This window comes from Octopus sinensis, linkage group LG13 (genome assembly GCF_006345805.1).
Source record: "Octopus sinensis linkage group LG13, ASM634580v1, whole genome shotgun sequence".
In the NCBI taxonomy this organism is placed as follows: domain Eukaryota; kingdom Metazoa; phylum Mollusca; class Cephalopoda; order Octopoda; family Octopodidae; genus Octopus; species Octopus sinensis.
The window spans coordinates 47,961,289-47,988,785 of record NC_043009.1 but is presented as its reverse complement, the minus strand read 5'-3'; the positions used below and the strand labels follow the sequence as shown (position 1 = coordinate 47,988,785).

Sequence of the window (27,497 nt, the reverse complement as noted above, 5' to 3'; positions counted from 1 at the left end):
AAGAAGCCCGTCGTATATATATATATATGCGTGTGTGTGTTTGTGTGTCTGTGTTTGTCCACCTAGCATTGCTTGACAACCGATGCTGGTGTGTTTATGTCCCCGTCACTTAGCGGTTCGGCAAAAGAGACCGATAGAATACGTACTGGGCTTACAAAGAATAAGTCCCGGGGTCGAGTTGCTCGATTAAAGGCGGTGCTCCAGCATGGCCGCAGTCAAATGACTGAAACAAGTAAAAGAGTAAAAGAGCATATATTCTTTTTGTGCGAATCGGTACCAAATGTTCCACGACCCGGTGGTTTGGGACCCCTGACTGGCACAGATACCAAATAGATAGTATCAGGAAAAAATGCTATTCTACGTACTTGTAATGAAGACATGTTTGAGTTAGTGGACTGATGGACGAACAAGAAATTTGTTTGCGGCTCCAAATACAAAGTGTTTATTTATCGTTAGCAAAAGACGTTGCCGTTACAATGAACGACAGGGAAAAAAGAAATATTTGAGCTAAGTGAATCAGTTTATGAGTGTTCGTGAGAGATATGTGAGTCAGCAACAACAGAAACTGTGAGTGGCGTAGAGTCTTGCAGCTTGCTCATTTAAGCTCTTCAAACTACTGTCAGTTACCAGATAAACCATCTATATATAACCTATGATCTGTCAAAATGTCGAGCAAAAAACAAAATTGTTAATGTTATCCTGTTTCCACAGGAGATGTGAGTGGTCAGTTGTTTGGTGACGTCATCAATCTTTGACAAAAAACCCTTTTCATGTTGCTTAATTGTCTTTACGCTTAACGTATAAACACAGTGATTCGGGGATCGATCCCTAGGCAATGTGTTGGTGTTTGGCACTCTGCCAACATTCCTGCTAGATGCTAAAATAAGTTTTCCAAATAATTTAATGAATTTATTGCTAACATCTTCCGAAGACACATATACATTCATTTTATTATTATTTTTCTTCTCATAAATATATTCTTAACAAACTGCACATCTGTTCTTTAATTCTATCTTGCGGTAAAATCTTGCCTACATAATTATACAATTACATGTTAACGCAATGTTTTGTGGGGGTTTTTTGTTGGTTTTTTTTCAATAATGTTGAATGTCAAGAATGATAGAGTTGCAGAATCGGAGTAGCAACGAACAAAATAAGTTACAGTATTTAGTTACGACTATTTACGTTCTGATTTCAAACCCCGCCGATTTCAACTGTCCATTTCCTCCAACCGGGGTCTATATGATAAAGTACTAATCAACTATTGTACTGGTTTTAATCAATTACACCCTCGCCGCAAAAATGTGTGGCTTTGAGTCCAAGTTACAAATCAATTAGTGTGAGTATTTTAATGGCAAAAAGTTAAGTTTGATACTCTTTTAAAGTAAATGGGATCCCTTTCTAATATTACTCTACTAATATACCGAGAGAGCTAATATATCAAGCATATATGCTTTCCTGAGTAAATTCCAGCCGCAATGGAGAGTACGTGTAGCGTGCATGCTCGACATCAGACTCCTAAACAGATTTACTTTAAGAGGAAATACAAAGACATTCTCAATTTTGAAATAGTGTAACTTGGAGCAGTCTAGCTGGAAACGTCTTGCTCAAGATTGCTCACTGTGTCGCAGTGCTGTGTACTCTAGAATACAGCACTCAGAATCAGAAATGTTCAGAGAAGTTAAAAGAGAGTAGGACTACTGCATGGAAAGCGAGAATCCCACCGGGTCCTGCCTCATCTATTATGTTTCCCCACAACTGAAACCATGGATTTTTATGCCAATATTAGCCTAATAAAAGGCGGCGAGCGGCAAAATCGTTAGCACACCGGGCAAAATTCTCAGCAGCTTTTCGTCTTATCTTTACGTTCTGACTTCAAACGCCATTTTCCCTTTCATCCTTCCGGAGTCGATGACATAACTACTTATTGAGAACAGGGTCGAGATATTCGACTTATTCCTCCCCTTAAATTTCTGGACCTTTGCCAAAGTTTGAAACCAATATTAGCCTTTAAAAAAACCACCTCAGGATCCACAAAGAGCAAAGCCGCTAATCTCCAGAGACACAAAGGACGAACATGAAATTCGTTCCATTCATGTTACAAATATTTTTAAAGAAGACACACATCAACTACACAGTTCCATTTGCTATGATATCTAAAGAGGCAATCCTTCAATATTTGGATTCAATGGCGACGCAGCAATGAAAGTAAATGAAATAGGTGCAGGACATGGCTGTGTAGTTAAGAAACACGCTTAATGACCACTTGGTTTCGGGTTCAGTTCCATTGCGCGGCACTTTAGGCATGCGTCTTTTACTATAGCTCTAGGCAGACCAATGCCATGTGAAGTAAGCTATATGGAAGTCCTCGCCTACTGTTATTTCTCTGTTATCTTAGTGCTTTATGGTGGTTTAATTAAGACTTTAGCTCTTATTTCTAGCATGTTGATTTTCTGCATCCTTACGCTTCGTGCTAATCTTGTATATAAATATATATATATGTGACCGCGTGTGTACCGTTGGCGATTTTTTTCCCTCTGTCTTCCCTTCTCGGGATCTTTCCTTCTCCTATGTTTCCGACGAAGAGCTCCGCTCGAAACGTTAAACCCTCCTTTTTTCCTTCTTTCCTGAGCGTCCAATAATACTATATTTGTTCCACGTCCTCGCGTTGTTGTGTTTTTTTGTGGTTTCATGTTTGGATTAACTTTATATATATATATATAAATATATATATATATATATATAGTTCAATAATTTCACAGGAAACAAAAGACGAAGACATGTGAAGGAACAACAAGCAGGTGTATCAGTTTAATATTCGGGAAGAATGGAAAAGTCTTTGACGTTTTGAACCTACGCTATTCGTCAGAAAGGATTGAGAAGAAAAAAACGGAGAGAGAAAGACATGCGTAGGGATGTTAACATGGTGAAATGGCCCATATATATATATATATATATATATATATATATATATATATATATATATATATATATATATATATATATATATATATGAGTGGTAATGGTGTCATTGAGACCCAAAGGTGTCAGGTAATGCTGAATAAGTGCTATAGACAGACCATAGTTAAGTTCCAGATTCGGTAATATTGCGAATAAAGTGTTCAACGTTGGTACTATGTCAGCGTTTCTCTTTCTCTTTTATTCATTCTTTCTCTCCTCTCTTTTCTCTTTCTTTTTTTTTCTTTTCTCTTTATTTCATTCCTCTGTTCCTTTTTAAAATTTAACCATACTAATACACTCCCTATTTCTAGGTCATTTTAAATACAAACCTTGACTTTGCAACATTGTATATATATTCCCTACTGGGAATGACCAAGTTTAAAAATCTGCTGGATCTCACTCATATTGAAATCTTACATTGCTTATAAACTCTATATTCGGAAGGACTCATATTAAACTCTGTTGGACTTTTGGATTTTACTCAAAGGATAATGGAATAATTCATATATACCATTATGCCTATAAAACAGATTTACAAATTCAATACCCATACATATCTTACATCTATTTTCTTTCCTCCACCTCACTCTCTATTTTGTATCACATCGAAACTAACTATGACTTAATTTTTTCTCTCACACCGTCTCCGATGAAGGGATATTATAATATTAATTAATATTAATTAATAATTATTAATTAATAATTATTAATTAATATCCTAGAAAAAGCTGTAAGACCTTATATCTATAAATGCTCTAATATCTATACAGCCTTGATTTTTTTTATCCTATTACGCAAAAAATTCTTACATATATATATATATATACATAGTAAACAGACAATTATATATATCGGAAATAATGTGTCTCAGAAAAAAGGTACCAAAAACAAAATGTTAATGACATCCTGTTTCTACCAGTGACTTGGGTGATGGTTCTTTGCAGATATCACCAATCATTGAATATATCCCGTCGTATTGCTTAGTTGCTCTTAGCGTTTGGATACAGTGATCTCTACCAGAGATTTGATTGGTCAGTTGTTTGTTAATGTCATCAATCTCTTACAACATCCTGGTCGTGTCTTTACATTCGAATGCAGGCAGTGAGGTTGATATTGGAGACTCTGCCAATGTTCCTGGTACAGCTCTATGAAACCAAGAATGAAGTTATTTGTAAACCATAAAGTGGAATAAATTATCTTTCTTTCTGATTTATTGAATAGCTTTTCAGTTTGTTTCACTTTGCTGTTCGCTACTTTATGTTCATACACCGAAAGGCCGTCCAAAGAAAGAATTAAGATATCTGTAAATTGCAAAGTGAAATAAATTAGAGTCAATTTATTGCATTGTTATAACATGTACGATCTATTATTAACTGAGCACTACTTTTTCTAAATTTGGGTGACAGCTTTTATAATTTATTTTATTAATTTTAGCTTTTTTTTTTTTTTCAGGCAAGCACACCAATCCATTTGTAGCACCAGTATAGCAAAAGTAAGAAGTTAAAGTCGACCCACTGCGAAATTCGAATACAAACTGCAAATCAAAATTGAAGGCGGCGAGCTGGCAGAAACGTTAGCAGGCCGGGCGAAATGCGTAGCCGTATTTCGTCTGCCGCTACGTTCTGAGTTCAAAATTCCGCCGAGGCCGACTTTGCCTTTCATCCTTTCGGGGTCGATTAAATAATTACCAGTTACGCACTGGGGTCGATGTAATCGACTTAATCCCTTTGTCTGTCCTTGTTTAGCCCCTTGTGGGTAGTAAAGAAATAGGTATTTCGTCTGCCGTTACGTTCTGGGTTCAAATTCCGACGAGGTTGACTTTGCCTTTCATCCTTTCGGGGCCGATAAATTAAGTACCAGTTACGCACTGGGGTCGATGTAATTGACTTAATCTCTTTGTCTGTCCCCTCTATGTTTAGTCCCTTGTGGGCGATAAAGAAATAACAAACTGCAAATCAAACTATTTGGCGATGTCTTAAGGTATTCGCTTTAACCTTTTACCTGTTCAAAGTATTTTAATGTTTGTCCTAAACATCCATGCTTGTTTTCAGATTTTTTAGTTAGCCCTTGTCTCATACGCTCTGATCAATGTAAAGCTTTCCTTTCGTAAGCCCCAAGTCACTCTGGCTGTTGAAAAAAAATTGGGTATCTATATCATTAGCGCTGGATTAAACATTAAGAAAAATAAGCACGTGCTTAATGCATCATGGGAAGGGGAGCATTACAGAAATGGTAAATGGTTTACGGCACAAAATAAATCACTTTAAACTTTCTAAAATAATATTTGAAGTGATTTATATGATCGGAAATATAATTTCGAAGTGTGCATGGTGTCAGAGTGAAGATCTGATCAAAGTCTTTGCATTTGAAAAAGTGAGAAAAAACTTTTCAAATATAAAGTGAGAGTATACAAAAATAAAAACAATATTTTCCATCATACTGTGAGTTTCGTTTCATTTTGAAGAATAAAAACTTTATTTTATTGTTTATTATTGTTTATTCTTTGCATTACATATATATGGGGCACCAGAATCTTTTAAGTGCTTAGGATTTCTGTGTCTTAAATCGACTCTGTGTATCATGTATGATGCAGGGACAACAGGGAAATATATTCTGTGTATCACATGTGAATATCAGAACAGACAAAAGGGTTAAAAATAAATCAACGAAGCTAAAATCCTTCGTTATTCTTTTGTTTCAGTCACTGAACTGTGGCCATGCTGGAGCACTGATACGTAGGGTTAGTCGAATAAATCCACACTGGTGCTTATTTTATGTCCAGAACGTACGTACGTAAGTACATACGTACATACACACATACATACACACACACATACACACATACATACATACATACATAACGAGTTTCTACACAGTTTCTGCCTATTAAATCAACTCACAAGTCATTGGTCAGCCCGGAGCAATAAAATAAATTACACTTGCTCAGAGCCACGCGGTGGAACCGAAACTGAAACCACGTGGTTGAGAAACGAACGTCTGAACTACGGAGCCATGCCTGCACCTGTTATCGGAAAAAATTTATCAACAAAATAAATCATCCAAATTAAAATATAAACATACAAATGGCGAAACCCCAGCTTTTAGGGAACTAACTAGCAGCGAAATAATACATACATACATCATACATATTTATAATAATAAAAAAATAGATAGATAGATAGATATATAGATAGATAGATAGATAGATAGATAGACAGACAAATAGATAGATAGATAGATAAATAGATAGACAGATAGATAGATAGATAGATAGATAGATAGATAGATAGATAGATAGATAGATAGATAGATAGATAGATAGATAGACAGACAGACAAATAGATAGGTAGATAGATAGATAGATAGACAGACAGACAAATAGATAGATAGATAGATAGATAGATAGATAGATAGATAGATAGATAGATAGATAGATAGATAGATAGATAGATAGATAGATAGATAGATATAACTGTAACAACATGGGTTCCTGGTGATACCTTGAGATACATTGAAGATAGATTGATAGAGAATATAGCAAATCAAGTTGATGTTTAACCATGTCAACCTTGATCGAGTCATGCCGTCCTTTTCATTTTAGGAATATGTAAGGTAAAATTACATTATTGTGCATGTCTTTTCTTTAATTGAGACCGGGGGGTGTAATAAGAGGGAAATCTGGCAGTTATTTCTAGTAGATCGAGCGATAGCTTAGAGGCTCCCCCGCTGGTTTGTTAAAGTGAAGGTTAAGTGTTTGAATGAAAGAGCGTAACAGAGGAAACACAATAGATACGTACATAGCTATGTTATATAAGTAGGTGCATGTATTTATGAGGTACATACATACATACATACATACATACATACATATATATATATATATTAAGAGAGAGAGAGAGAGGCAGAGACAGACAGACAGATAGGCAGACAGACTGACACGGACAGAGTAGATGACGGTTGTGAGTGTCAGAGAACCACTAATATAAAATGCACACAACAGTTACACACATAAACTCTCGCGCACTCATAAATTGACAGATATGCACAAAGCCTCACTCACTGACACAATAATGAAAGTGGGGGAGGGAGAGAGAGAGAGAGAGAGAGAGAGAGAGAGAAAGACAGGCAATAGAAAGAAGGGGGATATTAAAGAAAGAGAGGAGTGTGACAGAAAGCGAGAGAAGAAGAAAACGAAGAAGAAGAAGGAGTAAGCGTGAGAGAGAGAGAGAGAGAGAGAGAGAGGGAGAGAGAGAATGAGTGTGTCAGATATAGAGAAAGGTTGTGTTATTATGAGAAAAGCGAGGGTGGAAGGATTACGGGATAATAAACATGTAAGAGAGATACAGCTAAAGTTAGATAGAGAGAGAAAGATCAACAAATATGTATCGTATTAAGAGGATGAGGAGTGTGAGTGGAAGTAAAAGTAGCAGTGAATGAAAGGAGTGTTGTTGTTGCTATGCTTGTGCTACTCGGTGGTAGTTGATGGTGGTGGAGTGTCGGTGTGTCCGAAGGTGAGTCTGCCTTGGTATCCACACTGAACTCTCTATCTTTCTGCCGTCCCGTTTTCTTTTGGCAGACAACCACAAATAATAATACATGAACAAGCCCCACAGCTTAAACTTCCAGTGAAAAAACAGAGGTTAATTAGTGAAAAATAAAACCCAAAAGATGGGCATTGTTCTAGGACATACACTGGTAGCTACTTACCTCTATTATCGTAACAAAGACTGGTTTAAATGTCGGCAGGCAGACGACAGAGTCAACGTTGGCCGCCGACATGAAAATATAAACAACAGCAGCAATAACATGACAGAACATCTCCAACAGGTAACTTTAATAACTTTTTTCCATTCTGTTTACCTCACATAACAAGGCTAAAACTAGATTTTATTCAATTTTATTCAAGAAACTTAGTACTGCTCTGTCGATCCAAAAACGATCTGCTGCCTCGGACCATCACTAGTTTCTTCGAATTCTGTGAAAACCCCTTATTTGACATTTCATTAATATTTTTTGTTTCAGTTTCGTTTTTCTGCTTCCAGCCAATTCGCTTCCCTTTGGTGGTATATGTCCTTGTGAAAGGCATGATCGTCACAACAAATAGCCTGTTGTGTTTTTTTCCCCCTAAATCTAAGAAATCAAAGAGCGGATCCGGCCGACTAAGATGACTTACTAGATTGGGGGTCTGTCTCTTAAAATATTTCCTTTTTCACAGAGCATGATAACGGTGGATGATGAGGGAACGAGATGTGTTGATGTTTATATACCTTTCAGAAAGGTTATAAACAATATGATGTGAAATAGCTTCTGTCGAGTATTGAAACCACATGTTTGTATCGGCTTGCTTGGGCCTTAGTTCATGTTCTTCGGGGTTTGTTACAATAATCTAAACATAATTTAATGATGTTTATACAGAACCCTTCAGCTACTGATGATAATTTTATGAGAAAGTCACTGATTCGGGAATACTTCCGGTGTATTTAATCTACAGCTAGACAACGTTTTTTGATTAATAAAATATGTCCCAATTAATTGATGTTGCTGTTGTTGTTTAACCCCAGGTCAGGCTCTTATCAAGAAGGTCTATGGTTGAAAGACATTCACGCCAGTCCTGATATTTAACCCGGTCTTTATTTAACCCTTTTGATGCCAACCTGCCTGGGACCTCCCTTGGTTCTTATGACGCAAACTTACTGTTTTCAACTGATCTAAATTATAATCTTCCATCAAATTTTTATGTTAATTTGTTTCAGAAACCAGCTTAATGATGAAAAAGTTATTTAATAAATTCTTCATTATTTTAAAAATTAATTGATAGAAAGGCGGTATATTTCAGCAGAAATACGGTAATGGGTTCTTAGATTTATTGTCTTTTATTATCATCATCATTATTATTATTATTATTATTATTATTATTATTATATTATTATTATTAAATACACTAAGGTGTATCAAGAAAAAGCTCGTCGACTATCACTTTGGTCAAACAACCATATACAAGGTTCCATGGGCGATAGACTTAACCATTTAATTAATTATACAGCCTCTCTCTTACAGAAATTCTTTGGGAATTCTTCCCAACAAAAATACAATCCTTTTCTTGCTTCTGTTTCAATCTCTTGTTTCGATCCAATGGAACTTCACAATGCCTCCCCCCCACCACGTTTCTCTCTCTCTCTCTCTCTCTCTCCCTTTCTCTCTCTTTCTCTTTCTCTCTGTCCAGATAAGAATTATTTTGCTAACATTTGTTATTTTTGACGGTGTTTTGGAGTAACCGTCCTTCGAAGTCCCTTAACATAATGGGAAAGGGAAAAAAGGCACAGATATAAGGGGTGGGTAGGGTGAATGAGTAAAATAATAAATTGAAATTTTGGAATATTTTTTGGGGTTTTTTTTTGTAGTTTTTTTTTTTTTTCAGAATCGTAATTTTCGTTGTTATGAAACATAAAAATGCAAAAAAAAAAAAAAAAAAAAAAAAAAAAACACGAGGGGAAGGATGTATGGGATTTCGAAGGTCAAATCCCCAAAATCTACTGATTTCTGTTGGTGTGTTTTTTTTTTTGAAGGGATCTGTTATTAAAAATTTTATTCTACTCAAAGTGCAGTGCCAACAGCATTCGGTACCAGATCAATTCTGGTAGAACAGATTTGTAATAAAAGGTTTTCCCGCCATGATCCTGTGTTTTTCAAATTTTTTTTAGGGGCTTGCTTGTAATGTGTTCTCTCACTTTCCAAAGTTTAGGTTGTCTCTTAATGGAAATTTTAGCTGCGTCCAATGACCCTCCTCCTTTCCCCATCCCCCCCCGCAAAGTCGAAGCGCGTTCATTGCTGAATCAATGCTGTCGACATCGATGTCATTGATCTACAATTTGAACATGTAAGAATCGATAGCTGTTGAGGTTAATATCTGTTTCTCTTGTGGCAATTCTGGGAAGGAGGGTTTGAGCAAAATATATATAGCTGTGTGGTTTAGAAGTTAGCTTCTCACCTACATAGTTCCGGGTTCGATCCCATCGCACGGCCCTTTGAGCAAGCACCTTGTTCCATACGTAGCTTTGGGGGTTGACAAATACCCTGTGAAGAATTTAGTTAAACGGAAATTGTATGGCTGCCCGTCATCTTTACACACACACACACACACACACACACACATATATATATATATATATATATATATATATATATATAATATGTATATATATATATACTCTTTTTACTCTTTTACTTGTTTCAGTCATTTGACTGCGGCCATGCTGGAGCACCGCCTTTAATCGAGCAACTCGACCCCGGGACTTATTCTTTTGTAAGCCTTATTCTATCGGTATCTTTTGCCGAACCGCTAAGTAACGGGGACGTAAACACATCAGCATCAGTTGTCAAGCAATGCTAGGAGGACAAACACAGACACGCATATATATATATTTACATATATATGACGGGCCTCTTTCAGTTTCCGTCTACCAAATCCACTCACAAGGCTTTGGTCGGCCCGAGGCTATAGTACAAGACACTTGCCCAAGATGCCATGCAGTGGGACTGAACCCGGAACTATGTGGTTGGTAAACAAGCTACTTACCACACACACACACACACACACACACACACATATATATATACTCTTTTACTCTTTTACTTGTTTCAGCCATCCGGCTGAGGCCATGCTGGGGCACCGACCGCCCTATATATATATATATTATATATATATATATATATATATATATATAGGTGCAGGAGTGGCTGTGTAAGTAGCTTGTTTACCAACCACATAGTTCCGGGTTCAGTCCCACTGCATGGCACCTTGGGCAAGTGTCTTGTACTATAGCCCCGGGCCGACCAATGCCTTGTGAGTGGATTTGGTAGACGAAAACTGAAAGAAGCCCGTCGTATATATATATATATTATATATATATATATATATATATATATATATTATATATATATATATATATATATATATATATATATATATGTATGTGTGTGTGTGTGTGTGTATTTGTCCTATCATCGCTTGACAACTGATGTTGGTGTGTTTACGACCCAGTTTTGCTGGAAGGTTCTACCCCAGTACATATTTTCTTAAACCTGTTACTCATTCTATCGGTCTGTTTTGTCGAACCGATAAGTTACATACACTTAAATTAACATTTTTGATATCGTATATTCTCCTGTTTAAGGCGACCGACTGACAGAATCGTTACTTCGTCGAATAAGTTAATTTGCGGTTATCCTCTCGACTCACTACTTTCTGAGTTCAAATCTCGCTATGGTCAACTATTTCTTTCATTCTTTCGGGATTGATGAATAAAGTAACACTTTTGTATCGCGGACGATTCCTCTTTTTCTCTCATTTTTTTTTCTTTTCTATCTGTCTTTTTCTCTCTTCTGGAAGAAATATCTCTTTCCGAAAGCAGCTCTAGTAGACCAGGAGAAGGTTGGACTCCGCCAGATCTAAAAGTACCTTGTCGACTGGGACCTGGGTTAGGTACTCTCTCTCTTGTTTATATCGAAGTTTTTACTTTCAATTGTTTACATACACACATATATAAATGTGTGTATGTGTATAAAAGGATAAAATTAGTAAAGATTGGCTGAAGAAAGGATACTACAATTTAATTTTAATAATCCTTTTATTGACAGTGATTTTAAACTTTAAGCAGGTTATCGTCCAAACTGACGACTGGCGAAACTTCCCAAAGTCGGTACCGATAAAATTATGCGTGCGTGTGTTTGAGCGTGTGTGTGTGTGTGTGTATACTTTTACTTGTTTCAGTCATTAGACTGTGGCTACGCTGGGGCCCCGTCTTGAAGGTTTTTAGTCGAACAAATCGCCCCCCCCCCAGTCCTTTTTTGTTTTTGTAAAATTGGTACTTATTCGATCGAATTGTTTTTGCCGATGTGCTATCTGATGGAGATGTAAAGGAACCAACACCGGTTGTCAAGCAGTAGGTTAACAAACACAAAGACACACACATACAGACAGACGCACACGCACACATATCTGTAGGACGGGCTTCTTTCAGTTTCCATCAACCAAATCCACTCTGAGGCATTTAACGAAGGTGCCAGTGCTTTGGAAGCAAACTTCTAGCCACACACATACGCTTGCACTTTACATATATATATGAGTACATATGTGTGTATATGTGTATGTATTGTATTTTGTGTGTCTGTGTATTTGTGTATGTGTGTGTGTTTGTGTCTGTGTATTTGTGTATGTGTGTGTTTGTGTGTGTTGTGTGTACATCTGTGTACGTCGAGGCTACAATAGAAAACACTTGTTCAAGATGTCACGCAGTGGGACTGAACCCAGAACCATGTGGTTGGGAAGCAAGCTTCTTACCACAAAGCCATGACTGCACGTGTTCATGTTAAGAATGATATTAACTGTTTCAGAATCTTCAGGATGGCACTACCAAAGTTAGTATGAAAGAAATGTGAGATTCCGAGGGTTTGGAATCTTAAAGTTGCTGATGGATTATAATGTCTTACTTCAGAGAGGAGTGAAATGAGATTGATGTCCCCTTGATGCAGGACAAGAAATTAGCAAACAGTTGTGTGGGTAGCTAGAATTTGGGAAGCAGTAGAGGTGCTGATATTCTGTCGAAAGAAGTGAGTAAGTGGGGAAAATGGGTTCTCAGTGTGTGGACACCAGTTTCAGAGTGAAATTTCTATTTAGAGTGTAACCTTGGTGGTAGAAATAGGATGAGGTTTTTGTGCTTCGGACAAGAACAGGATGTGTGGTTTGTGTGATAATAGGGTTAAGGTGTGGAGTGCTAAGATGGAACAGAGTCTACAAATGCAGGAGTGGCTGTGTGGTAAGTAACAAGCTTGCTTTGTAACCACATGGTTCCGAGTTCAGTCCCACTGCATTGCACCTTGGGCCAACCAAAGCTTTGTGAGTGGATTTGGTAGATGGAAACTGAAAGAAGCCCATCGTATATATTTATATATATAATATATATATTTGTGTGTGTGTCTCTGTTTGTCTCCCCCACCATCACTTGACAACTGATGTTGGTGTGTTTACATCCCCATAACTTATCGGACCTGCAAAAGAGACCAATAGAATAAGCACTAGGCTTACAAAGAATTATTCCTGGGGTTGATTTTTTTGACAAAAAGCAGTTCACCAGTGTGGCCACTGTCAAATGACTAAAACAAGTAAAAGAATAAAAGAATATATATTATCATCATCATCATCGTCATGAATTAATGTCCATTTTCCATGCTGGCATGGGTTAGATGTTTTGACAAAAGCTGGCAAATCAGAAGACTGCACCAAGCTTTCTTTCTCTTTCTCTCTCTCTCTCTCTCTCTCTCCACATACACGTCTTTATGTGTGTGCTTTGAGATATTCCAAAAAAGAACTAGTTTATGTTCTCTTGAAAGTTTATAAAATTCTTAATATGTCAACAATGTGTGTGTGTGTACATTGTCCATGTGTGTGTATAGGTATGTAGATATATATATATATATATATATATATATATATATATAGTTAATCCCAAAAAGAAAGCACAAAAAAACACAACAACGCGAGGACGTGAAAAAATATAGTATTATTGGACGCTCAGGAAAGAAGGAAAGAAAGAGGGTTTAACGTTTCGAGTGGAGCTCTTCATCGGAAACATAGGAGAAGGAAAGATCCAGAGAAGGGAAGACATAAGTATATAAATATATAGAAAGGGTGGGGAGGAGGGAGAGAAGGAATTTGCAAGCAGATTTAGTATTATTTTCCTGTTTTGAGAAATTTCCATTGCACCTCGTTTTGATTTGTTATAATTGTGCTGTGGGGGAGGCATACAAGGCTCTCGACTTGTTACTAACCAGGATTTTGATGACTGTTCAAAGCTCATCTGGATGTCAAGGGACACAAGAATTTAAAAAAAAATTTAACTGGGCACCATGTCATTTTCGTAGAGGAAGAGAGAGATAGTCAATTGAATACATTTTGATAAATAATTGATGTCTGTTTTGATAAACTCTTATCATATTTTTGCTTAGATTTGCAAGGAGCTTGCTTGTGCAAGTGCTGCTAATTGAAAGCTTCATTATACTGGACACAAGTAGGTTCCAGTGGGTCATCAAGAGATAGTGTACACCATTTCAGGGCCTTTCTCCAAATGGCTTTACCACACACTGCCTCCTCCCCCACTGATGTGAGGTTCCACCTACCTTATCAAATGATTAGTATTTGATACATTTCTTTTCTTTGAATTAATTTGAAAAATGATTAAAAATTTAATAAAAATATTATATTTGCGGATGGTCATTTTTTTTTTTGCCAAATAATCACATGTACTTCAGATTTATTTTATTATTATTTTTATCTTATGTCCTATGTCTAGAAATCTTTCATCACACCACCTGTGACCTCTTCAGCAACTCTCCATCCCATGTGTCTCCTGTCTTGTTTAGTCCATTTTGTCTTTCTATGAAAGACAAAATCCTCATTATCATCATTGTTTAATGCCTGCTTTCCATACTGGCATGGATTGGACGATTTAACATGGAGCTGTCTAGCAGGGAGCTGTTCAGACTCCAACTGTTTGTTGTGGTATGGTTTCTATGGTTGGATGCCCTTTCTAATGCCAACAACTTAGCAGAATGTGCTGGGTGTTTTTTATGTGCCTCTGGCACAGGTGCATTTATGCAGTACTGGCACCTGAATGGAAAAACCTGTATGTGTGGAAGACAGTGACTGAAGAGGTCACAGGATGTGTGATGAAAGATTTCCAGACATAGGACATAGAATAAACAATAATAAAATAAATCTGAAGTGAAGAATATATAGTGCGTGAGTTTATTTGGCAAAAAAACAAAACAAAAAAAAAACATGACTGTCCCCAAATATAACAATATCTCTGTCAACACATCAGAAATCTTGCAAAACAAATGCATAAACTTAATAAAAATTACTTTGTCCCTTATTAACCGGGTGTTTGGAACACAAATTAACATGAAATTTTGCTGTAAGATTTTAAATTTGAACACTTTAAAACAGGAAATTTGTATCTTAGAACCAAAGGTGATTTCAAGCATTTTGCTATGAAAAAGGTTAAGACACAAAACAAGATAATATCAACTATTTCACTGATTTATCATAGTTCTTCCCATTGGTTTGTCAGTCAGTCAGTCAGTCACTTGATCAGTCAGAACTCTGGCCAACCAATAGCAACTATGAGGATGTGCTGAAAAGCTCCTGGCTTTGGGTAAAAGAAAATACAGGAGAATCAGTTAATTATGATCTTATTCAACTTATTCCCTGCTCAGATTCACACACTTATTGCAGCAATCCTTCAGTTTTTCTAATCCCTGTTAAAGAACTTGGAAGGTTGGGCCTCCAACCAGGCCTTTTGCGATACCCTTAAAACCAGAAACTTTTCAGCACCCCTTTGTATTTAATGTTAATAGCTTGTATTAGAATCATTGGACAAAATGCTTAGCAGAATTTAGTCTTTCTTTTTTATTTCTGAATACAAATTTCGCCAGGATTGACTTTGCCTTTCATACTTCTGGACTCGATGAAATAAGTACCTGTTGAATACTGGGGTTGATATAATTGACTAACCCACTCTCCCAAAATTTCACGCCCTGCACGTATAATAGAAAGGATTTATTATTATTGCCTTTCATCCTTTTAGGTTAATGAAATAAGTATCAGTCAAGGACCTGTGTTGATACAATTGACTAACCTCATCAGCATCATCATCATCATCATCATCATCACCATCATCATCATCATCATCAATCATCATCATCATCATCATCGTCATCATCATCATGTTGTTTTGCAAACAACTTGCACATGCAAGTGCTACTGGTCAAAAGCTCTGCATGCCAGAAGCCAGCAAGTGTATGGTGTCATCAGGAGAGAATGTGTGCCGTTTCAGGGCCTACCTGTCAACGGCACCATTGCACACTGGCTCCCTACCCCTCACTGATATGAGGCCCCGCTTGCTAGATCAACTGGTTATTAAATAAAGCTCAATATTCTTCTAGACATCGCTCATTGTCTTTTTTTAACCAAATCCAGTGGCTAGCCTTTTCCACTGTAGTTTCGATTATCGGTCATGGTGGTATTTACTTTATGATGAGTTAGGCCCAACGATAAAAAGAGTCACCTCACATTGTGTCCAACAAATCCTCTACATATGACTTGGATTTAACATCCATCGTCCCAAAATTCCAGGCCCTGTGCTTATAGTAGAAAAGATTATTATTATTATTATCTTTCATGGTTGATGAAATAAGCACCAGTTGATACAATCGACTAACCCCTTCCCCAAAAATTTCTAGCACTATGCCTATAGTAGAAAGGATTGTTGTTGTTGTTGCTGTGGTCTTCTTCTTCTTCCATTCAGGACTCACGTCATTAGCCACAAAGAATAATCTCTAATTCGAGCCTACTCTAAGCTACTAAGAATGCGCGTGGCAACTTGAAGATCCACCCGCCACAAGCGATAGACTGGCGGTTGCACGGGCGCAAAAGCTACGTTGTTATCCTCATTCCGTAAACTGTAGCTTTTAATGAGTGGAGAGCTGAACCATCCTGCGGTACAGAGGATTCGCAATCTAGACTAGGGTCTGAAAGTTTACTGCACCATAATGGGTTACCCCATGGTTTCTCTGCTTTGTGGAAGAAGTAGGAAGAAAGAGTGAGAGAAAGTTGTGGTGAAAGAGTACAGCAGGGTTCATCCCGCCAATCCCGCTGGAGCCTCGTGGAGCATAGGTGTTTTTGCTCAATAAACACTCAGATTGCCCGGTCTGGGAATTGAAAGCGCGTTCTTATGCCTGTGAGTCTGCTGCTCTAACCACTGGGCCATTGTGCCTCTACTGTTGCTGTTGTTGTTGAAGACTCTTGGATAGTTCTTAATTACCGGTTATTCTTTACATGAAAGGAAGCAATAGCAAATCACCAAAGGTTTCAAGTAATGACTTGACTCCTGTGACTCAAAGGGTTCCTCAGGACTCACGCCATTAGCCACAAAGAATAATCTCCTTAGAACGCGAGCTTTACCCAACAATGCTGTCCAGTATGCGGAGCTTTCGACTGGTAGCACTCGCATGTGCAAGTTGTTTGCAAAACAACATGATGAGGAATCACCTCGAGCCAAACAGCAGTTCCAATATTCTTAATATGTTTTTCAAAACTCTTGGAAACTGCTCCGAATGCACCAATTGCCACTGGTATCACCATTACTTTCCTCGTGCCCCATAACTTCATTATTATTATTATTATTATTATTATTAATATCATCATCATCATCATCATCATTATTATTATGCACCCACTACACTCACAGAGTGGTTGGCGTTAGGAAGGGCATCCAGCTGTAGAAACACTGCCAGATCAGACTGGAGCCTGGTGCAGCCTTCTGGCTTCCCAGATCCCCGGTCAAACCGTCCAACCCATGCTAGCCTGGAGAATGGACGTTAAACGATGATGATGATGATTATTATTATTATTATTGTTATTATTATAGTTCCAATCACTTTTCTCTACTAGCTAAAGCAACTCACCAACTGTCACCTGGTACATAGTAATCTAAAGAGATTAGTTTTAAAATCAGCAAACTTTTCTGATCTCATACTGATGGACTGAAGGAGCTGGTATTAATCTTCTTTTGTTTGGCATCCCTGTTTCTTCTTCTTGTTCTTTTTCTTTTTATATTTTAACTTCACCTTGATTAAATTTTTAGTCAAAACGTTTCCTAGTTACGGAATTGATTGCGCAACACTATCAGCAGCATTGTTGTTATTATTGTTGCCTTGTCATTCGGTTGACGTAATCATCATCATCATCATCATCATCATCATCTTGTTCTTTTATGTTTTATTTCGCTTCCCTCCACCATCACCACCACCACCACCAACACCACTGCCATCATATCATCATCATCATCACTGTTCTTTGTTTTCTTTTAATGTCCTTACATACATTGCTGCCATCACCACCACATCACTGCAAGCATTACCACCACCACCATTAGTGTTATCATCATCATCATCATCATCATCATCATCATCATCATCATCATCATCTTCATCATTTTGTTCTTTTTTGTTTTCTTTTAATGTCCCCACCACGACTGCCATTTTCATCATCATTATTTTTTACTGTTGCCAGTAATCATAATTATCATGCACAATTAAAGAAATAATCTAAAAGTTTGTTGTAGTCGGATCTTTTAATTGAAATATCCTCATTAATATCGCACTTGTATTTATTGATAGATTTGGAGACAGTCTCAATGATTTATTGACATTAATAATTTCTACTGGGTGGGTATCATTAAATATGTTATAAATAGGATATTACATGAAGTTCAAACTGTGGAATAAATATTATGCTTTGAGTTTCTTTGCCAAAACATAGAATTAATTCTAATGTTTGAACTCTTTTACATTACCATTTGATGATGCAGACCACTTTTAGTTTCCTTCGATTCTTCTGTTTTAGTAGGATATTACAAATTTAATGAGGCTATTTATTATATAGTTTTGCAATTTATTCAGATCTTTGCAACTTTATGAACTGAGAATAGAAATTTAGAAACAGAGCTAGTAAAAGTTTCTTATTTATGTTAAATTATTTATGTCGTGAAGGCGCATGGCTCAGTGGTTAGAGCGTCGAGCTTACGATCGTGAGGTTGTGAGCTCAAATCCCGGACTGGGCTGTGTGTTGTGTTCTTGAGCAAGACACTTTATTTCACGTTGCTCCAGTTCACTCAATTGTAGAAATGAGTTGCGATGTCACAGGTGCCAAGCTGTATCGGCCTTTGCCTTTCCCTTGGATAACACTGATGGCGTGGAGAGGGGAGGCCGGTATGTATGGGCGACTGCTGGTCTTCCATAAACAACCTTGCCCGGACTTGTGCCTGGGAGGGTAATTTTCTAGGTGCAATCCCATGGTCTGTGTCGTGACCGAAGCAAGGGGGTCTCTCAGAATTTATGTTGTAATAACAATACCAATTTCTTTGCTCAGATCATCATCATTATCACCATCATCATCATTATTGATCATCACTTTTCCTCCTCTCCACTTGCTCTCACCCTCAGTGTTGTCATTTGTCACCATGGTCATTGCTGTTGTCCTCGTCCCCTTGTTACTTTTCCTCTTTGTTTATGTCCATTTTTCTATGCTGGTTTAGCCCATAAGAGATAGTACCCCAGAACGAACACTGCAGTAACTGGCCTATTGACAGGGTGTCTACATTAAGTATGATAGGTAAATGGCTATTTTAATTAAATATTGCCTCAATTACATATATGTACTGGATGTTTTATACTCACTTTTTCCAATATCAGAGACAACAAATTCTCATTCGAGCTTGTGGCCAGATCCAAGTAAGCACTATTGAAAAGGCCCAACTAAACTGAAATGCATCTGGTGTATTTACATCCCTGTAACTTAGCAGTTTGGCAAAAGAGATTGACAGAATAAGTGCTAGGCTTAAAAAATAAGTCCTGGGGTTGATTTGTTGGACTAAAATCTTTGAAGGTGGTGCTCCAGCATGGCTGCAGTCAAATGACTGAAACAAATAAAAGAATAAATCCTTCTGTGATTTTGCTTTTTCTAGGTAGAAATGTTGGCGTTATGCAAACTCATTTTTACCTCTGCCCTTTGACCTGTCCAGTATGGGAGGCCTTGCTAGGAGCTTGCACTACACTGGCATAGCTCCTCAGGGTCATTGAAACACACAAGCCACTATATTGTAACAGGGACTGTACCCTATCGTGGATAATAGATAATAATTCTAAGTACTTTCGGTAATTAGCCATGCTCTGTCTGTTATTCAAAAGAGCTGTATTCTTTGAGATGTTTGAGACACAGTATTTTGGTATGTGTAGCCAAAAAGACCAAAATTTTTTTCTATTGAGGTACATCTGCTGAGAGATGATCCTTGATTAGCTATTACACTTCAAAATCAACCATTCACAATATTTGCTCCATCTGGTTGATGGATCAGCTTCAAAGGCCTTTCAGCTTGTATTACTTGGGCCAATCACTCAGCCTAGGTGTCCCGAGAGGGTTAAAATTCCTGAAAAATTGTAGAAAATATAGGCACAGGCATAGCTGTATAATCAGAAGTTTGCTTCCCAATCACATGGTTCCGGGCTCAGTCCCAATGTGTGGCATCTTGGGTGAGTGTCTTCTACTATAGTCTTGGGTCAACCAAAGCCTTGTCAGTGGATTTGGTAGAGGGAAACTGAAGGAAGCCTGTCATATGTGTGTTTGTGTCTGTGTTTGTCTCCCACCACCACTTGACAACTTCTGTTGGTGTATTTACATCCATGTAACTTAGTGGCTCAGAAACTGGAGTACCAGTTATTGTTGTAATATCTCCAACATACAATCATGAGCATCCACTGAATTTTAAAGAATAATGTGAAAACTACAAAGATATATTTTCCTTGGAAATATGACTTTACATGGGTAATAAGGTCAGATCAATTTTATATAGATCAATATGCTGAAATTGACTAATTGATTTCTCTTATATTTGATTTCATTAAGTCTTTAATTTGCTTTTTTGCTTTTAATTGTGATTGTAAGATATCTGAAAAGATATTTGTGAGCTTTCATATACGCTGTTTAGTACCTCTTAATTTTCAAGTTGAGTGGAACTGTGTGGAACTGTTGATTGAATACTTAAATAATGACTAATGACTCAAAGGGCTGAGATTTTATCCAATCAAACATGATTATTTTCTCATAAGGTGGCAAGGTGGCAGAATTGTTAAAATGGCAGGCAAAATACTTAATGATATTGCATCTGTCTTTATGCTCTGAGTTCAAATTCTGTTGAGATTGACTTTGTCTTTCATCCCTTCAGGGTCAAATACCAGTTGAGCACTGGGGTTGATGTACTCAACTTAAACCCTCCCCTGAAATTGCTGGCCTTGTGCCAAAATATGAAACCGTTATTATATTCTCATAGTGTGGTGTCATTTAGTCCAAGATCAATCCTAAATGAATTGACCTATGATGAAAGGCATTCTGATCTTGATAATTTCATCATTTTAAAGGAATATGGGACTACATTGTCTTATGTGTTCTTTCCTTTGAGGGAATTTGGCTACTATATTTAGAAGTGTGAGAAACCATGAGATGGCACCTAGGAAATAAGAAAGAAAGAGACCAAAAAATGGTACCTTTTTGGCTATCCAATATCATAAGATTGCTTTCTCTTTCCCCTCTAGCCACTTGTTAACAATTCACCACTTGACATGTCATTTTTGTATTGTCTCTTAGTTATTAATTAGTACTTCTTCACAATACCAAAATCTTGACAAAATTGAGTTTCTATTTAAATGATAATTCTAATTATGTTTATTTTTTTTCTGTTTTCCTAAAGACTCAGATAAATTATGTCCTACTTGAAGTTTATCATTCAAGGAAATATAAACCATCCACTTGCTCTTTTTCTTACTTCCTTCCTAGACTCCCCCTACTCCTCAACCATTCTATAGTTTGTTTGTATGACCTATAACTATTTATGAATGAGGGTGAAGTGATGCTGCTATATTTCTTCAGAAAGCACTTAAGCAAGTTTAAGATGGATTAATAGTTAAATCAAACAAAATAGGTTAATTTAATGTGTATATATGATAGACATGCTGTCTATAATTAAAGTAGGCTGGAAAGTGTTAGGTTTTAACTTTCAGAAGCCTTTACATTATTAATTTCTGAATATATATTTTTCCATCAGTTTTCCATCAGTTTTCTGTTGTGGGCGTAAATGAAAGTAAAACTAAGTTTCTAGTGAGGAAAAGCTGACCTATTAATAATGTTTATAATGATGAGAGGAAGATAACCATATGCTTAATGTCTATACTTTGGGACATTTCCCTCTCATGGTATGTCTATTGGCAGCCTGCAATTTGGACGTAAGTGCCTAAGTTCTGCTGTTGTAAATATTTAGCAAACATGCAGTCAAGTTAACAGAACTCTGTATTGAAGTGTTACTGTGATTAGTCTGCTACTTCAACTTTCTGACTTTAAATTACATTAATTTATCATAATTTTATTCACCTGGGACAACTAAAATAGGTGTAAGTAATATATTGGTAGTAATACAAACACCTGTGTTATCAACTCTACAAACAGTGGTTTTTGTAATTCATCGCCATCCAAGAAGTTGTGTCTGAGATCTGGAAGACAGTAGTCAAAATTTGATAACTTGTTACATGTAAGTCTACTCTTATACCATATTTTCCGTCATATAAGTTGACTGAGTATATAATGTAAGCATGTACTGTAAACATTCAAACATCGTCATTATCATTTACATTATTTACATTATTTACATTTGATGGATATTTGCCCTCATCTTGTTTGTTGGTAACACAACATTTCGGCCTTCATCAGGTGTCTTGGGGAACAAACAAGATGAGGACAAATATCCATTAATTGTAAATAATGTAAATAATGTAAATAATGTACATAATTCCTCATCTTTTGAATATAGAACATCTTCATTATCTTTCTGAATCCTGCTGCATTTCAAATGGTCTTCCAAAGTTGTCTTGGTGTCTAAGTCAATCTACCTTTTTTGGCTGTAAATTTTGGTCTGGAAAATTCAGTTTATATGCCAGAAAATCTGATACATCTTGAAATTCCATGTGATTCTACTTGTCCATATTAAAAATTCTTTAGCGTTCAGATTATTCTGTTAAATGTAATATTTATTTATTCATATTGTTTTGAATTAATTATACATTATCTCATAACTGTGAGATTTTGATATCGTGATCATTTATGTTTTGATTGACATTGTATGGTAGGTGTGAGAAGCCAGATCTGGATGGTTTGAACATTAACAAGTAGAATATTCGGGCTGGATATGGCCTGTTTAAATGCTAAAGGGTTAAATTTTGCAACATAGTTGTGTTTGGTTTGGGGGTTGATATATCTGCTTTAAATTAATAAGAGCAGAGGTTGTACATGAACTTGATGTTCTTGAAACATTGCATTCACTAAGATTTAGAAAAATATTGGTTTCAAATTGCAGCACAAGGCCAGCAATTTCGGAGGAGGGGCACTAGCGTAGCTAGAGTGTGTGCCACTTGGGGTAACCCCTCAATTTTCCACTCTCAGGCCCCTACAAAAAATACATATTGATTACACCAGGCCCAAAAGTGGTGCCACCCAGTGCAGACTTCCCCCTCTGCCCCTTCTAACTATACTAATGTGGATTAAAAGCAAAGTCACCTCAGCGGAATTCTAACTCAGAATGTAAAGCTGAATGTAAAATGCTGTGTGCTAACAATTCTACCAGCTTTTAGTTTCAGGAAACTACTGAAAGAAGAAGTTACTTTGGCAATAAGGGTTGTTGTTGGTATTGCAATGTATGAATGTAAACTCTTTTAAAAATGCTCAATTTCATTGAGTCATACAAAGACTAACCCTTATAATATCCCCATATTGTTTATATTCTAACAATAAGGTTTTACATAGATACTTAGTTTGTTAGAATAATAATAGGTAGGGATAATATTAACTCTGCATGATTCTTAATAAGAGCTTATAATGATCACAAGATTTCATCATCTTAAATGGAGTTGGATCTGATTTTTTAAAAATTTGGATGTTTTGTTGCTGTTATTTATTTTTGGGAAATAGAATAATGACTCAACCAAACTGGAATTTCTTCTGTTAGGTGTATCTATATAAATACACACTGTAGAAATCCTTCTTTGGTTGGATTTGTTGATATTTGCATTCTTACTTTGACTGAGAAGCAGTTTTTGTAATATTTTTAGAGCTTCTTTCTTTTTGGCAAACACATTGCAAGGCAACTGAAGTGGGCTGTTGGGGGTTTTGTGGGACATTCATTCTGCAAAGCTCTGACTAGGCTTGGAGTTAGTGGTGCAGTAAAGAAGTGGGCCATAAATTCCATTACTTTAACTACATAAAAGCTACTAGGTGGCTTTGGATAAAGAGAGTATATACATAGACTGGTGATTTGCTGATACTGTGATGCAAGCTGGGACCCTACTGAGTCAACTGAGCAAGGGGATCTGATGTGGAAAACCCTAAATCGCCTGAGACCCCAGAAACATCACTGATGATGTATCTCAGAGAGCATTTGTGTGATGTATCTTGGAATTCATCATCATCATCATCATCATTTAGCATTTGCTTTCTATGTTGGCATGGGTTAAGTGGTTTGACTGGAACTGGTAAGCTGGAGAGCTGCACCAGGTTCCAGCCTGATTTTGGCTTGGTTTCTACAGCAGGATGCCATTCCTAACGCCAACCACTCCAAGAGCGTAGTGGATACCTTTTACATATCACCAGCGCAGGTGCTTTTACATGTCAACATCACAAGTGCTTTCACGTGTCAATGGCATGGGTGCTTTTATGTGTCACTGGCACAGGTATTTTTACGTGTCACCAGCATGGGAACTAAAACATTTTATTTCATGCTTGTAAGAATATGAACTACTGGCTCAATATTTCTATCTCATTACTAATACTGCTGCTCTATATCCAGGTTTCTGACATGTATTTCTGGTTCGGTTCATTGTACTGTAAACAGGTTACAGTGCATATTGATAATAGCTTCACTGTATAATTAATAAGTGTTTTGTTAGTTTTTCAGTGCTGGATTCAAGTGCTCATGCAGGCTTATACTGCAACACTGTTTAAAAGGAGTTGGTGTGAATGTTTGAATTTTAAATATTTTGTTGCTTTAACATTTAGCTTTCATACATGATGCAGTGTGAAGGCATGTGGCCTAGTGGTTAGGCTGTTGCACTCACAATCAATAGTTTGCGGGTTCAGTTTCCAGACCGGGCAGTGTGTTCTTGAGCAAAACACTTTATTTCATGTTGCTCCAGTCTCTCTTTGGATTAGGGGCAAATATTAGTCTGCTTACCAGCTAGCAGGGTGGTGTCATTCAAAAGCTAAAACAATGTAAAGCACATTTGGAGTAGTGATGTGTAACAATATTTGAGTCTGGTCAACCACATCATGACATGATGTAAAACTTATTGTTTTAGACCAAGTGTGGGGAAACTTTTTAGTGTGGTAGGCAAAAATTTCCTAAGAAAATGGTCTGCCAGCAGATCACAGGTTCTGACTTTTATATCTGTGTAAATCTTGTATATATCTATGTATAATTTGATATACATTAATAAAGATAAGTTTAACATTAAACTAACGTGTAACATCTTCATTAACACACTGCTGAATTTAGGACATTTATATTACATATGAGGTATTCTGTTTTTCTCAGCCAAAGTGTAATTGGGTCTCAAGGGGGTGTTATAAACTTAGCAATATGTGTTTTATAGTGAAAACAAAATTTCCGTCCATATGGCAATTACCGGATGATTTCTGACCATTTTAAGTTATAGTGGAAACACGACCTATGACACAAATAGTTAGACGAATATTGTATAAATTTTGATTGAAAAATTTACTATATTTTGTACATATGAGTATATCAGCCTGCAGGCACAATAAAACAGACACGTGGATGCAATTTAGACTGAAAACTGTAGTTTAGCTGACTTCCGTCATTTGAAAAGTACAACCATAAATGGCAGTAATTTCAGAGTGAATTAAAAATTTAGTTTAGTGGTGCTCTTTGCTGATTGGAGGTGACCCTAGGGCTCAACATATCTTTGCTTAGAAAATATTGTATAATTGTATGAGTTCCTTTGATAGTATTTATTTTATTTATGACAGCATTGACTTTGGAGCCTTCACATAATATTCTTTTATTTCATTCTTTTATTTGTTTCAGTCATTTGACTGTGGCCATGTTGGAGCACCGCTTGTAGTCGAAAAAATCGACCCTAGGACTTATTCTTTGTAAGCCTAGTATTCATTCTATTGGTGACTTTTGCTGAATTGCTAAGTTACGGGGTATGTAAACACACCAACATCGGTTGTCAAGTGATGATGAGGTGGGGGGGGGGACAAACACAGACACACGAACATATACATACATACATATATATATATATATATATATATATATATATATATATATATGTATATATATATATGTATATATTTATATATTTATATATATGTTTATACACATTTAGAATAATAAGGTAGTCAGAATGTTGGAGGATTATATATATATTTTATTTACATGTTATTTACATTCCTAGTGCTTTCTTCTGTTATCAGATTTATCAAAAAATGGTTTAAACATAGATTTCTTGGCCTTTTTATAAAGAATTTGCAGGTGTTTGCCAAACAAGAGAGAAGACGGAAAAAATTTTTTTATATGTACAAGTATATATACATACATACACATATACACCCCCCCACATATATATATTTACAATAGATATATATAAATACATACACATACATACACACACACATGCATATACATACACATATACATACACACATACATACACGCACATACATACACACACAAACACACATAGTGGTCATCCCTCTCATATGTATGTAATATATATATATAATATATATATATATATATATATATACGACAAGCTTCTTTCAGTATCTGTCTACCAAATCCACTCACAAGGCTTTGGTCAGCTTGAGGCTATAGTAGAAGATATTTGACCAAGGTGCTATGGAGTTGGACTGAACCCGGGACCATGTGGTTGGTAAGCAAGCTACTTACTACACAGTCACTCCTGCGCCTACAGTAGCATTACATGGTAACATATTTGCTTGAGAATCACACAAAGCGATTATTTAGGCTCTATAACTTGAATAACACATTTAACATTGAAATAATATACACATGTTATTACTAGACGGTCCTAAGTGTTGCCAGTGACTGTGTTCATAGATTGTAAAGGGTTGAGCAGTTCATAGTCTGTCATAGATGTCAGAACATCTAATGTCTCACTGTTTTAATGTCACCTGTCTGTAAATAGATACTAGAAGATGATGTCACCTGATGCTATAAGCAGCAGCTGTTCTATAAAGTCAAATAATTGTTCTAACAAAGTGGTTCTCAAAGAGGGCAATACCACCCCCTCCCCCTGTTACCAACCCTCACCTTTTTCCAGACTAGGTAATATCTCCCCCTGCTAAAGTATAGAATGATGCTGCTTATATAACAGTGACACTCATTTACAACCATTCCACAATGTCAAGACAAGGAGGTACAAATACACTCACACATACATACATACATACATACATACATACATATGTTGTACGTACATGTGTGTGTGTGTGAGATGGACTTTTTTTACTCAAACGCTTTGGTTAGCCCAGGAGTATAGCAGTAGACGTGTATTCAAAGTGCCACACTATGGGACTGAACCCAGGACTATGTGGTGGGGAGGCAAACTTCTTATCACACAGCCCCACCTGCACCTTTTGCTTTTCATTTAAGGTGGCGAGCTGGCAGAAACGTTAGCATGCCAGATGAAATGCTTAGCGGTATTTCGTCTGTCTTTATGTTCTGAGTTCAAATTTCACCAAGGTCAGCTTTGCCTTTCATCCTTTCGGTGTCGATAAATTAAGTACCAGTTGCACACTGGGGTCAATCTAATTGACTAGCACCCTCCCCAAA

The 27,497-nt window shown here is 36.7% G+C and overlaps 1 protein-coding gene across 1 annotated transcript in view; it reads left to right on the top strand.

The window, feature by feature from the left end:
* The first annotated feature begins 7,289 nt into the window (after positions 1 to 7,289).
* Positions 7,290 to 27,497, top strand: part of LOC115218295 (cGMP-dependent 3',5'-cyclic phosphodiesterase-like) — a 614,814-nt gene continuing 594,606 nt past the window's right edge. The window contains exon 1 of the mRNA XM_036508346.1: positions 7,290 to 7,788. Coding sequence (XP_036364239.1) covers positions 7,630 to 7,788 — 159 coding nt within the window. The 5' untranslated portion in view covers positions 7,290 to 7,629. The remainder of the gene's footprint in view (positions 7,789 to 27,497) is intronic.